We start from the raw sequence: 12,778 nt of genomic DNA, 5'->3' as shown, positions 1-12,778 counted from the left end.
CGCAGTACACTTCAGAGTAGATTGTTTTTAAAGGTGCCTAAGCAACTTCCGAATTTTTGTGCTGATCTATCCCTGCTTTGTGCTGGCTGTAACCACCTGCACCACTGAGCACAAAGGTGTGAACATCTACCGAGGGCGCAAAGCCATCAAGAGAAAGCAGCAAAAGATTTTTACCTGGTTTTCAACTCTTTGACCTCTGCAGGAATAAAAGAGGCTTCATGCTTCCCTCGCAGGCTGGGGTTAATGGAAGAGGGCTCATCACCTGCACCGGGCACACCAGCTGAGCTCCTCAGCTCCAGGGGAGCTGCATGGCATCGGGCAGTGCTGCGAGTTAACCAAGGCTTTGTGGCTTGTGTGGCGATTGGAAAACATTTAAAGAATGACAGTCGTGGTTTTATGGACTTTAACCAGAAAACTTGCGGCAACGATTCCCGTGTGCCGCCAAAATACTCTGCAAAATCCTCTCCTGCGCTGCCCGCGGGATGCAGAGGCTCTGCAGAGCAAGGGGACAGAGCGGGGAGGCTCGCTGGTGCTCTCATTCCCATCTGTTTGATTTTATTTAGTGGAAATATTTAAATTGCAATTTTTGGCTGCACCGATTCCTGCCTGCAAATTCAAGGCAATCTCAACCTGAAGCAAAACACAGCTTTTATCAGACCACAGAGCCATGTGGTGAATGACACCCAGTGCAGCTCCAGTGCTGCGCTCATCCCCAGCCTGGCAGCAGAAACCTGCCCAGTGGCAGCGGGGATGGAGCCAGCCTTACAGCTACGGGGCGTCGCGGGCACTCCAGCACTATGCTGAGCATTTGGCAGAGGAGCAACCGCAGATCGTGCGCTCTTTTCTGAGCTTTTACAAAAAAAGATGTTTACTTCCATCCCTCGGCACAACTGCCTTAATGGGCCCAGCACTGAGCCGTACTGACGGCAGGATATATATATCCGCGCACACATACATGTGTATTTCTGTCACAAAAGCGCAAAGAACAAAAGCCACCAGTCCTGAGGCAAGGAAGCCAGATTGTGGGGGCTGCTCTGTTGTTACTTTATTTTCGAAGCCGTGGTGGGCAGCGGTGCAGCTGGAGCTGGCACCCGCTCTCACCCCCTGCAGCGCGTGGCACAGATCCTGCCAGCAGCACTCCCCGGGGTCCTGCCCCTGGGGCTCCCCGAGCAGATCGGGTTTCACCAAGAGAGACCCCGTAATTCAGGCGGGTGCATTCCAGCGCCGAGCACGCTGTGCGCGTTATGGCAAACGCTGGCTCAGAAGTTTAATGCAAAGCAGGTTTGCAGCGCTCGGAGCCAGCGACACGGCGCGGGGATGCCCTGACACCCGGACCCCAGCGGGCAGGCTCTGGCGTCACTGCCGCGTGAGCAGGTAAACCAGAAGCACAAAAACCAGGCATTTATTTTAAACACGAGGCTCCTCCCTGCAGTGTTCCCTTTTACACTTTCTTTGGAAATCGTTTCACCTTCTGGGGCTGACCCTTCTGAGAACAGCAAAGCCTCCCCAGTGGTCAATTTTTTCCCAGTTTGTCTTGTGTGTTATTCAGTGAGGCAGAGGTGACAGGATCGCCATATGCCACCAGGAGAACTACACACTACAAAGGCAATTTTTAGATGAAAGACCACACGCTTACATGCAAACAGTTGCAACACACAGCCATAAACACAAGCTCACGTGTTCAGTGCTACAGCACTGGGAATATCTGGCTTTTTTTCTTTATTTGCAACCCTTTTCTCTTGGGTTCTTCCAGTGACATGCACGGCACTCAGTGCCTTGCACCCTAAGTGTCCATCTCCCTGAGACTGTGAAGCACGGCCACAGAGGGAGTACAGATGCCAACAGCCTCATGTCCTTGCTGTCCTGGACATGGTGGTGCCCCTTCCCTAGATGTTTTTTTCTGCTCACATCACCGTTCCCAACTGGAGCGCACATGCTCACAGTTGTTTTCAGCAAACTTCAGAACGTGACTGCATTCTGAGCAAATCCAACAAATGGTCTTTGAAATACCATCGCCCAGGAATTCTTTCCATTTGTATGAAAATATCCCTCAAAAAAAAAAAATAAAAATGTGTCAAATAAAACTGTGAGGGAGAAGTGGTTTAATAAAAACAGCAGCAGATGCTGGAAGGCAGACTCTAAGCTCCACCCCGGTGTCTCTGAAACACTGCTCTGGGGCAAGAAGGCAACGATATTTCAAGAAATCAGCCCAGAAATCAGCCACAGGCCTGACCTGGCATCCAAGTTACAGCGCCTGGACATGCACTGTCCATGCGGGCTGCTGACTCACACCTCAGGGGAGCGGGTTTGGGGATTTTTGTGGCCACAGTTCCACACGTAGCCATGCTCATTTTCTGCTGTTTGTTGCACCTAATGCCTGCCATGCAGACACAGAAAGCTGGCTGAGGTAAAGACAAAGACTGACTTGAATCTCTGCGTTTAAGAGCATCTATTTTATGGATGAGTTTTGAAATTCCGTATCTGATGCACCCTGTACCGAAAGTAGATGCACCAAAGCACTGTGAGTTATTTCTCTTGAACCAGAATAGACTGAGGAACTGCAAGAAACCTAAACTGCACATGGCCATTGTGAAGAACAGGAAATATTATGAACCCAGCCAGAGAGACGTATTAAAAAAAAACCCTACTGGAATCCTGAGAAATAAAGGAACCGGTAACCCATCACTGCCATATCAAATTTCCTGCTTGGAGGATGGATGCAAGTGCATAAGCCAACATAAACCATTTACAAAAAATTTACAGGTATGAAAAGAGATACAAAGAATTAAACATCTCCAACAAACTGAACAGACTTTGGCTTACCAATGCAGGTCCTGCCATCTGTGTGCAGGCGAAAGCCTGGTTTGCACTCGCAGTAATAAGATCCAAGAGTATTCACACATCTGTGCTGGCAGCCCCCATTGTGAACCTGGCACTCATCAACATCTGCAGAAGAGAAGGGAAAAGGAAAAAAAATCAGAGAAATGGGCATGACATTATCTGAAGGCAGAATTATTTATTCTCTGTTGAGCGACTCCAGATTTGAGGAATGAATGCAAAAGGAACAAGATTGTGATTTCAATCATGTTTAATCAGCCAAGCTATTTAAGAAATTTCAAGGACAAGCATGCAATCAGAAAAAAATGCATCTTGTTTGTCAATCAGCATAAACCATCCTTCCTCTTGCTCAATTTGCAGCAGTCCCGATTCCCAGATGGAGGCACATCACCCTCTCACCAGGGTAGAGACTGACCGAGCCAACTGCTGCAACGCTTTCCAAGAGGCATTCCCTCTAGGACTATGAATTTATTAAAATCTTAATTTCCTTGCTCCTCCTCTGTTGGAGATAGGCCTGGCTAAGTCCATTTGTTACCTAAATACTGACATCAATGGTGGGAGCAAACACCTAACATTAAAGGGCTGAAGCGAGGGGCAACACGAAGCAGCAAAGTTTAACAGCTTGGCGCCTCAGCAGCAGATGCTGGGATTCTGCTGAGTCAATCTCCTCCTCTCCCAGCATAAAAACTACCTTCTCCAGAGCTCAGCGATGTGCTGAAGGTGAGAGCACCCTGCCTCCCCCAGCAGCGCTGAGGTTTGCCCAGGCAATTCCTGCCCTGACGCCCGACATCGAGCGTGTAGGCAGCAAATTTGCCAGCTACACTCGCACAGTCACACACAAGTAACTGGTCCGTGGGGTTATATGCGCGATTCTGAAAGCAGAAACTGCTAGCAGGGTGAGATGCAATGTCTGTGTGTTCTGCACTAATGCTCCCTTTCCTCCTTCATAGTTTTCATGGCTGAATGGAGAACTGAAGAGATGGTGTTTACACGACACGTGAAATGAGCTGACATGTTTCAGGATGAAAGACTGAACTTACGTGTTTTACTATCATGTTTCTCATCTCAGTACTTCCCAGAGCGTTTAACACATCTCACGCCATGTGTGCTGGGACCTCTCTTACCTGCTGCTGAAACGCAGCAGAACCTGGGCTGTGCAGCGAGGAGCCACGCTCTGTATTGCTCTGTCTTTAGGGATGAGAAAGCAAGTTAACACCTGCATCAAGTCTATGATTAGCAAGGGTTTTATGATAACACATTCAGGTTAAGAACACAATGAAGTCCAGTTTGACCCCAAATTATTTGCACTAGAATGCAAAGGTGAGAATCCCAACCAGAGCTCCTCACCCCCCTCCCCAGCTCTGCGCAGCTCCGTGACCAGAAAACCAAGGCACGGCTCCTACAAGAAATCCACTTGGCCAATAAAACTTTGCATGTCTATTTCTATTGTTAAAACTACATGCCCTTGAACAAAAGACAGTCTCTGTGCCAGAAAAGCCTTCTGCCAAATGCTGAGCAATCTTTCAAGAGTTGAAATGGGAACAAGCCCACAAGTTCTTGATAAAAAAAAATCCTGTTATATTTTATTATCACAGCCCCAAAACCGAGGAGGTGGACAGCAGTTGGTTAGAGAGAGATTAATTCCTGTTTCACAGACCTTGAATTGCCCTTAAATACTAGGAATAATGTCCAGAGCTGAGAAGAAATTTAAAAATCCGTGGAGCTCCAAGCTGCACAGTGCTAAGATGCATATCAAAAGCTTGTCAGAGGCAATCTCAAGTTCCTGAGACGTAAGATTCCTCCATCTGGCTATAATTAGAAATAATGGCAATGTATGTGGTTGTAGCCGTGCAGCTCCTTAATTCCTGCCATGCGGGTGTGCGTGTGTACACATATACATGTGCACTGCTTCTCAAACCAGAGGGGATCAAAGTTCTCCAGGCAGATGGAGGAACCAGATCACATTCACAAGAGCAGCCGAAAAGCCAGCCACCGATTCCTTTTTCCATGGAGAGAAAACCTGAGTAGCTTTGGGTCTGTTAACATTTCTGTGCACTTTCTGCACAGAGCAGTCTCCGGAGGCTGCTAAGTATCGAGCACAAAGCTCTTTCAATGCAGCCTCTTTGGTCCACAGGTGACATTTCTTAACAATGTCATAGCAATACACAGAGTTCAGAAACGAAGTAAAAGGACTGGGATGGCAACTGACAAAAGGAACGAGATTAGCAACTCACGGGTCTGCAACTCACAGAGGACATTCAGGGTAAGGGCATATCTTGCTCGAGTTTATTCAGGGCACTTTACACAACACAAAAAAACATTACTGAAGCTAAACCAGAACTGAGACTCTTGCTCAAGGACGCAGCTCTTCAAAACTGTGCTGCCGAAGAGCGATTTGAATTTGCCATATCCAAACCCCACATTTTCAGTACTGAAGGTGTCTTTCTGCAAGTACAAAGCTCCCAGCCCTGACAGCACCTGGCTGCTCTTTGCACACTCTTTGTCTGCTGAGGTATCCCTCATCCCTCCCAAACCCACCTCTTTACTGGTCAGAGCCTCCCCGCTCGCACTGAGCTCCCTGGAGCTTTTCGAGCGGTACGTGATGGAAGAATTAACACAATTAGCGCAGGAGCAGGATTTCTGTGTGCACGGCTGGTAGGTGTCCCAGGTGCAGGAATTAAAGCGGGTGAGGGATGCTGGTTCCTGCAGTGCCATAGAGCTCCTGGATGGACAGACGGACAGATGGACAGACCTGTGCACGCAGCAGGCACGGCTGCCTCTGGCACAGCGCAGCAGGTTAAGCAAGAGGAGTCGTACAGCTCCGTGCCAAGCAAAAGGACGAGCACATATTTGTCAATGAGAGTTACTAATGAGATAAAGAAACATTTCCCCAGTGAATCACGGCAGGGCGTTGCCTCTAGCTCTGTCTTTGCAAGCAAGAGGTGCAAAAACCTGCTCAGACCTCGCCCCGGCCCTGCGGCTGCGTTTTGGGGCTCCTCGCTCCTTCCTCCCCGCGGGCAGCAGCTCTGGGGACACCCAGGGTGTCCGAAACCACAGGAAAAGAATTGCAACCTTGACTGGAGCCATTGCTGAAATTTTACGCTAATTACCACCAGGTTATTTGCCAAACGAAATTAAGCTAGCAGCAAACACACCAGGGTGGGGAGGGAGCGGGAGGCCAGGAGGGGAAGGTGGTGGCTGCTCCACTGCGTGCTTGGGAGCCACACGGGAACAACACAGCCGGTTGTCTCCTCTGAGCACCTTTCAACTGAAGGCTTTGCACTGCTTAGGGCACCTAGGAAGTCCTGAGCAGAAAAGGAGGACAAGGGAAACAGAGGAAACCTGAGGAAATGGAGCCTGTTTGAAGAATGAGTAGACACAAGCAGTTATTGCGAGTTATTGTGAGCTATTATTATTCCCAGAAATCACAGAAGCGTATCTTGAGTAAAAGCAACGCTGCAAATTCTGTTCTGTGGGAAGTATTAAGCACTCGTTTTGTTGGGGACCAACATTTTCTGTTCTAAATTTACTCAAGAATGGGAAAACTGGGGGTTGGGAAGTTTTTATATGGAGTAATAAAATTATTCAAAGGACTGAATTTAAAGGACTGTTCTACCACCTCCCTTCAACTTAATCTGAAACCACGGAGTTTTACTGTCAGAACAAGTTACCGATGTGTTGAATACACTTCTTACTTTCACCCCATTACTCGTGCTCAGCAATTAGACGTCTCCTCTCTGAACGTCTGCTCTCCTCTTGTGCTTTTCACACCCTGTGCTCGCACAGCGCCGTGTCCACGCTGCCCCTGCCCCTTGCCCCCACCCTGCCCTCGCTCTGCCTCTGTCCCATGGCAGCAGCACCGCAGCCACCTCGTATAACCAGGCACGTCCCAGTTTTCCTGCTGGAGTTTCTCATCTCCTTCTACTCTGAGATTTTTGGAGGTATACGGCATGGTTGTGGGCCAGAAACCTCCAGCCCCTCACACCCCTGTCGGGAGGGCAGCGATGCTGTCCCCTAAATGTCAGGCTTGTGTCTTTAGGATCAGCACCTCAGTGCGTGCAGGTAGGAGGGCGCAGCAGGAGGAGCTGGGGGAGCTGCAGCGAGCCACCAAGTGCTGCCTTGGAGCACGTCCTGGCAGCGAGGACTGGCAAAAGGATGCGAGGCTCCGCACGATGCAGTCTGTGACATGCCGAGGTGATTTTCCTATTGGAGAGCTGACAAAATCTGGTTGAAATTAGCATGCCAAGGAGGGAAAATGAGAAGCACGCAGGCTTCTCCTCCACACGGGCACTGGGCAGGCTGCAGAGCACTGCGCACTGCCAAAATCCACTGAGGCAGACCCAAAAAACAAAATCAGCGAGAACCTGGAGCGGGACTTGGCATGTGGGGTAGGAAACAGGAGCTCATGCTGTCATCTGCACAGGCACAAGGCTCACCAGAGCAGCAGTGGATGCTCTCACCACCCTCTCCTCCTAGCAGAAAGGGTCCTTCTCACCTCAAGCAGCAGCCACACCAGCCAACAAGGGTCATGCCGCAGCCTAACTGAGGGTAGGCAAGAAGAAAAAAATGCAGGACCAAAAAAACACAAAACCAAAAAAGTCCAAGACCAACAAAAGCAGAGGGTGTGAGGAGGAGGCTGTGGTGACGGGCACTATGACCACGCACGGGCCTTTCAGGAAGAAATACTGGGATTTATCTCAAACAAGAACTCTGTCAGAGGAAGGAAAGTGGCAACAGCAGCCCTGCAAATTACTGAGTGTTTTGTGTAGCTGCAGTTTATCTCCTCTGAGAGGCTGAGGAGAAGGAGAGGAATCCCAACTGTAAGCAGACAGCAGATAGGCTCGAGGGTTTGCTCGATCTGGCTAACCAGGCTCTAACCTTATGGCAATTAGCCTGGATTACCGAGCTGGGCTGCAGGGAAAAGGTTAATTAAAATCCGTGGAGATGAGCACGTGTGGGATTCAGCTCCTTTATCTTTTCAGTACCAGTTCGTTAAAGCTATTTCAGCAGTTTTAAGGAACCAAGAGGACGGAAGGAGATGACCCCAGCAGGGTTCTGGGGTGCCCCACAGTGTGGCATGGCCGAGGGGCTGGGAGCACAGCCCCATGCCAGGATGTGTCGGAGTGAAAAAAAAACCTGCATTATTTCACCTCTTCCTTGTACTGCATGAATCCAGCATGAACTTGTACTGCACAGTCCCCACAAATAACCTGCAGACACCGGAGCTCCTGTTTCTTCACACACTTTGGCTGGCCAAAATGTTTCCACAGCCTCAGCCTTGTTGTAAGGCAGCCTTGGGAAAGCCCTCAGGGCTCGCACAGCTCCAGGGCATTACGCCAGGCTTGCTTCCCTTCCACAGCAGCCTCCCCTAGGCAGGCAGGAGGAGCTCGTGGCTCTTTCTGCACACACCTCTGCCATCCCCGGCAGCAGCGAGTTTCCAAGCGTTGTGTGGTAGCAGATGCACTGATAACAGCCCGATGCATTCCCAATCATCTAAGGACGTGGAAACGGGTCTGGGAGCTATTTTGCCTCAACCACAGGCTTTGTCCTCAGCTCACCTTTCTTTGCCTGCAGGCTCCGCAGCTGGGAGCGTCACCCCACTGCTGCTGCTGAGCCCTGCCACATTTCTCTCTCCCGATGGCACCGATAACCGCGCAGTGCTCCGAGCGCAGAGGAGGCACACGTAACGACAAGCAGGCAGCTGCCTCTCGACTTGCCGCTGCAATCATCCTCTCAAACTTTCCTTCGCAGCTTTACTTCATCCCATTTCTCCATGCGGGATGTCATTTTGAATGGAAAACCAACCTGCGCACAGGCACCTCGGTGCAGGTGCTGAGCTGGCAGCTGCCCGGCTGACGAACGCACAGGGCACCCGTAAGGAGCCCACGGCTGATGGAAACCCTGCAGCCCAAGAGAAGCACCCAGCTGTGCCATGTGCTGCTTCCTGACGCACATTAGAGGGTCACGGAGAGAGCATCAAGGTGCCAGGTCTGCTCCACTGTGAGGATTTAATGCAAGTCCCTGGCAGAGAACAACGGGCTGTCCTTTAAAGGTTAGCTACGTGAGGATGTAATCCATAGCACTACAATGAGGCACCCTACAGGAACACAAGCAGCAAACGGAGCACTGTTCGTACACAGAATAGGTTTGAAAGCACTCAAGGCCTCAGCGATATGCACACCACTATTACACAGAGCACCTCTTCGTTCACCGTTAGTACAACAGCGACGTACAATGCCATGCACCCACGGCAGCTCCTTGCACTTGCTTTGCTTTTGCAACTGTCTGACAATGAAACCACATCTGTGTACAGGCAAACACTGCCAGGACTGGCAAACGGGGCTGTCCAGGTAAACCAGCGCCTGCTGCTTCAAAAATTACACAACCAAAATGTCGAATGCAACCTGTCCAAGAGGCCTCACCGCATGCCCCCGAGGACTGCTGGGCGCAGAGCCGCCAGCTCCGCTCAGTGACTGTCCCGTGCTGGGGCTCCATGCCTTGGATCAACCACGTGCACAAGGCTCCGAGGTCAGCTGGGCTTAGTGCTGGCTGAAGACAGCAGCACCGGTGGTCCTGGGAGATCTGAAGCCAAAAAACCCCACTCTGCATGTCGCGTGTCTGTGGCTGGCAGGGAAAGGCTCGCCCTGCCAGAGCAGGCAACCAAGACATTTACCCGCAGCAGTCCTCTCCCCTCCACCTGGTGGCTTTGTCAGATTCAGAGGAAAGGTGTTTCATGCTGCAACATGTCAAAAATCCACTTTTCAGAGAGGGAAAGAGAGAAAGATGTTTTTCCTTGTTTCTTGCTGCTGTTGTTCTCAGCTAGGTGGGACCGAAGATGATGGGATGGGATGGGTTGGGTTTGTTTTGTTTTGTAATCTGCCCCTACTTTGTAAACTGTGCAGGGATATTAGACATACCTTCTTGGAAGAAAGGCTTATTTAGATTATCTGCCAGATTTTTTCTTGCAAATGTCTGGACACTCATCTTTTTCTGATGATTTGAAAACAAACAAACAAACAAAAAACAGGCTGCTGGAAAAGGAAGCTTAGAGATCACACACTTTGCAGTAGATGTTGTTTTTTTTTTCCCCAGGTTCAGAGAACGTAACCCTGGGAAGAACAGCCAAAAGGTCTGGGCCAAGGCTTTTTGCTCTTCCACTTGCCTGCTTTAAATGACATTCCTCCTGACCACGAGAAAAATACTGCAGCCTTGCCAGATTGAAAGGCACCCCCCACAAAAGCTGGGATAAATGTACAAGTGTGCATGGAGCTGCAGATCTGTGGAGCCCTGATCAGTATGGTGAAGGGAATTAGGGTCAGGATTAGGGAAGTGGAGGCTGGAAGTTTATGCTCCAGACAAAGGTTGATCTCATGAGCTTGTCCTGGAGAAATCATATGAGCTAATGTAGTTGGATGGAGACATCAAATGCAGTTGGAGTTTGAGATAATCAGCTGATCTACGAATAACAAAACAGTAACTCACCCCGCTTCCAAAGGTCTGCCACATCTCGCACACACACTGATATCATTTTATAATCGACAGCTTGGGGCATTTATTTATTAGGATTATCTCATGATGAGATAATGCATTCCTTGATGGCTGCATTACTCACAAGCATCCAAAGTCTTTAGTGGACTGCAGCCTTCACGTATTCTCCACCATTTCCTACATCTTTGGGCAACCTCAGTCATTACCTGCTGCTAAATCAGCTGAGGATACAAGGATGGAGAGGCAGGTGCATGCGTGCTTGCAGAAGTCACACCTCACTCGACACCCCCAGCCACCATCACACAGAAGCCAGCACACACAAATACTCCACAAAACCTCCCGGTTGTGTCATTGCAGTGCCTGACCCGCACTGCACGGTCTGCTAATGCTTGTGAGTTTGTGTCAGCGGGAGGAGATGTAAGGGGCTGCTCTGCCAGCCCCAGGAGAGCAGCAGGTGAGATGGAGCAGAATGGCTCCGTCCCCTCCATCTGCTGGGTGGAAGCTCAGGCTGGCCAGGCACTGGCCACAGCAGTGGGTTTGGGGCACCTTTGCTGGACGCTGCTGCTAACAGATGCCAGTAGCTGTGGAGCCACATCCTGAGGTGAGCTGGGAGCCTCAGCTGTCCCGAGCACATCCCTGGCTGTAGCCCACGGCTGCCCCTAGCTCCCGGCTGCAGTCCCTCTGCCAGAGGATTCCCCGCACGCAGAAAATGACACGGGACAACACAGAGCTCTGTCCTTTACCAGACTGCACCACAAAGTGCTCATACGACCCAGAAAATCTCAGTCTCTCTGAGAGAAAGCCAGATCTGCTCACGATAAGTGGTATCATGATTCCGTTATTGCCCTGGACTGGGGGGAGAGCCTTTGGAGCTGAGGTAAAAATGGATCATCCTCACCTAGCAGAGCACATACAATTGTTTTAAAACGAACACTGCACAGGAGCTGTCTTCCCAACACGTTAAACCAAGACACAGAGCCGTACAGCAACTGATGGGAAGAAACTCTCGTTGCTTCCCCTCTCTGCCAGAAATGACTTTTCAGAAGAATTAATCTGCCAGAGTACGGCAGAGTACAGCTCTACGAATCCGAGCCGTGATGTACTGCGAGGTCACCGGGCTGTGCCTCCAGCAGCTGCCAGCCCGGACCCCCACCTGGCCGCCGGCAGCCCCCGCGCCCCCCGAGCCCCCCACGTACCCGGCCTCATCTCGGGGGGGGCAACGCCGTACCCCGCACGCCCCAGGTAGCAGCGGTAGCAGTTCCTCCACAGGTAGCGGTAGTGGTTGCCGGCAGCACCGCGGATGCCACCCAGAAAGCCAAAGCACCAGAGGAGCATCCAGACGTGGCTGTGCTCCTGCCCCATGGCGAGGCGCTGTGAGGAGCGACACAGGAGGAAAGAAAAAAAAAAAAAAAAAAAAAAAAAAAGGAAGAAAAAATAAATAATAAAAAATTCCACGAGCTGCAGTCCCGCAGCAAGATAAAGGAGAAAGAGCAGCAGGAGTCAGAAAAAAAAAAATAAAAAAAGAAAATAAAAAAGGAAGAAGGCACCGAAGCGAGCGCGCCCCGGGTGCGCTGTGCGCTGCCCCCGCCCCGCAGGTACGGGGCGAGCCCCGCAGGCGCCTCCCCCGGCCCCGGCGCCCCCCCGCGGAGCGAGGCAGCGGCGACAACCCGGGGAGGGGGGGGGGGAACGTGGGAGCCCACCCGGCTGGGCACGGGGGTGCTGCCAGGACGGAAGGATGGACGGATGGATGGACGGGCGGACACCCCCGGGGAGGGTGGCCAAACCCAGCTCCTCCGGGAAAAGGCAAGGGCGCTGCGAGCCCCCACCCGGCACCCCCAAAATCGCCGGTACCCGGCCCTATAACGAGCCGCCCCCCGCCCTGTTTCTGCTTTCTGGACAATTGGCACATTTCCCCCGAGGTGCCCGGTGTTGGACGGGCTCCTGCTGTCACCGCGCCCCCCTCTCAGACAGCCCACGACCGAGAAAACTCCAACCGAGCGCAAAAACTGCCCTGCGTGATTCCTGAAAGAAAAATTCCTCATCAAGGAACGGGGCTAAACGAGGAACAGCCACTGCGAATGGTACAGAGAAAACCGTAACGTTACCGTTTCCTGTAATATGGAACCTCGCATTTTATTTTACCTTTTTCATTAAGCAAGAAGTAAGAATAGCTTATTGGATTTTCCAGAGGCGAGCTCCAAAGCCTCATTTAACTTTCTGGAATGTTTTGAAACAATGTGCTCGCAGGGTTGAGCCGGGGGGAAGAACGGGGCCTGCCACTTTGAGACATTTTAGAAGTATTATTTGGCTGTAGTAAAATTCCAAATTAAAACTTGTGGTTTAGGCTGCAATGAATAGCATTCCACAGAAAATTCTGAAACACTGCGAGAAGCTGAATCCAGGAGGAAAATAACAGTTTAAGGCTATTTCTGCAGCGGTTTCCGAAGGAAGG

General features: G+C 50.9%; 1 protein-coding gene across 1 annotated transcript in view; it reads right to left on the bottom strand.

The window, feature by feature from the left end:
* MEGF6 (multiple EGF like domains 6) overlaps positions 1 to 12,778 on the bottom strand; it is a 71,949-nt gene that overhangs the window by 27,356 nt on the left and 31,815 nt on the right. Inside the window, exon 5 of the mRNA XM_032201699.1 lies at positions 2,824 to 2,946. Coding sequence (XP_032057590.1) covers positions 2,824 to 2,946 — 123 coding nt within the window. The remainder of the gene's footprint in view (positions 1 to 2,823; positions 2,947 to 12,778) is intronic.

This window comes from Aythya fuligula, chromosome 21 (assembly GCF_009819795.1).
Source record: "Aythya fuligula isolate bAytFul2 chromosome 21, bAytFul2.pri, whole genome shotgun sequence".
In the NCBI taxonomy this organism is placed as follows: domain Eukaryota; kingdom Metazoa; phylum Chordata; class Aves; order Anseriformes; family Anatidae; genus Aythya; species Aythya fuligula.
Note: the sequence above shows the minus strand (reverse complement) of the source record. Positions and strands in the feature narration are given on the sequence as shown.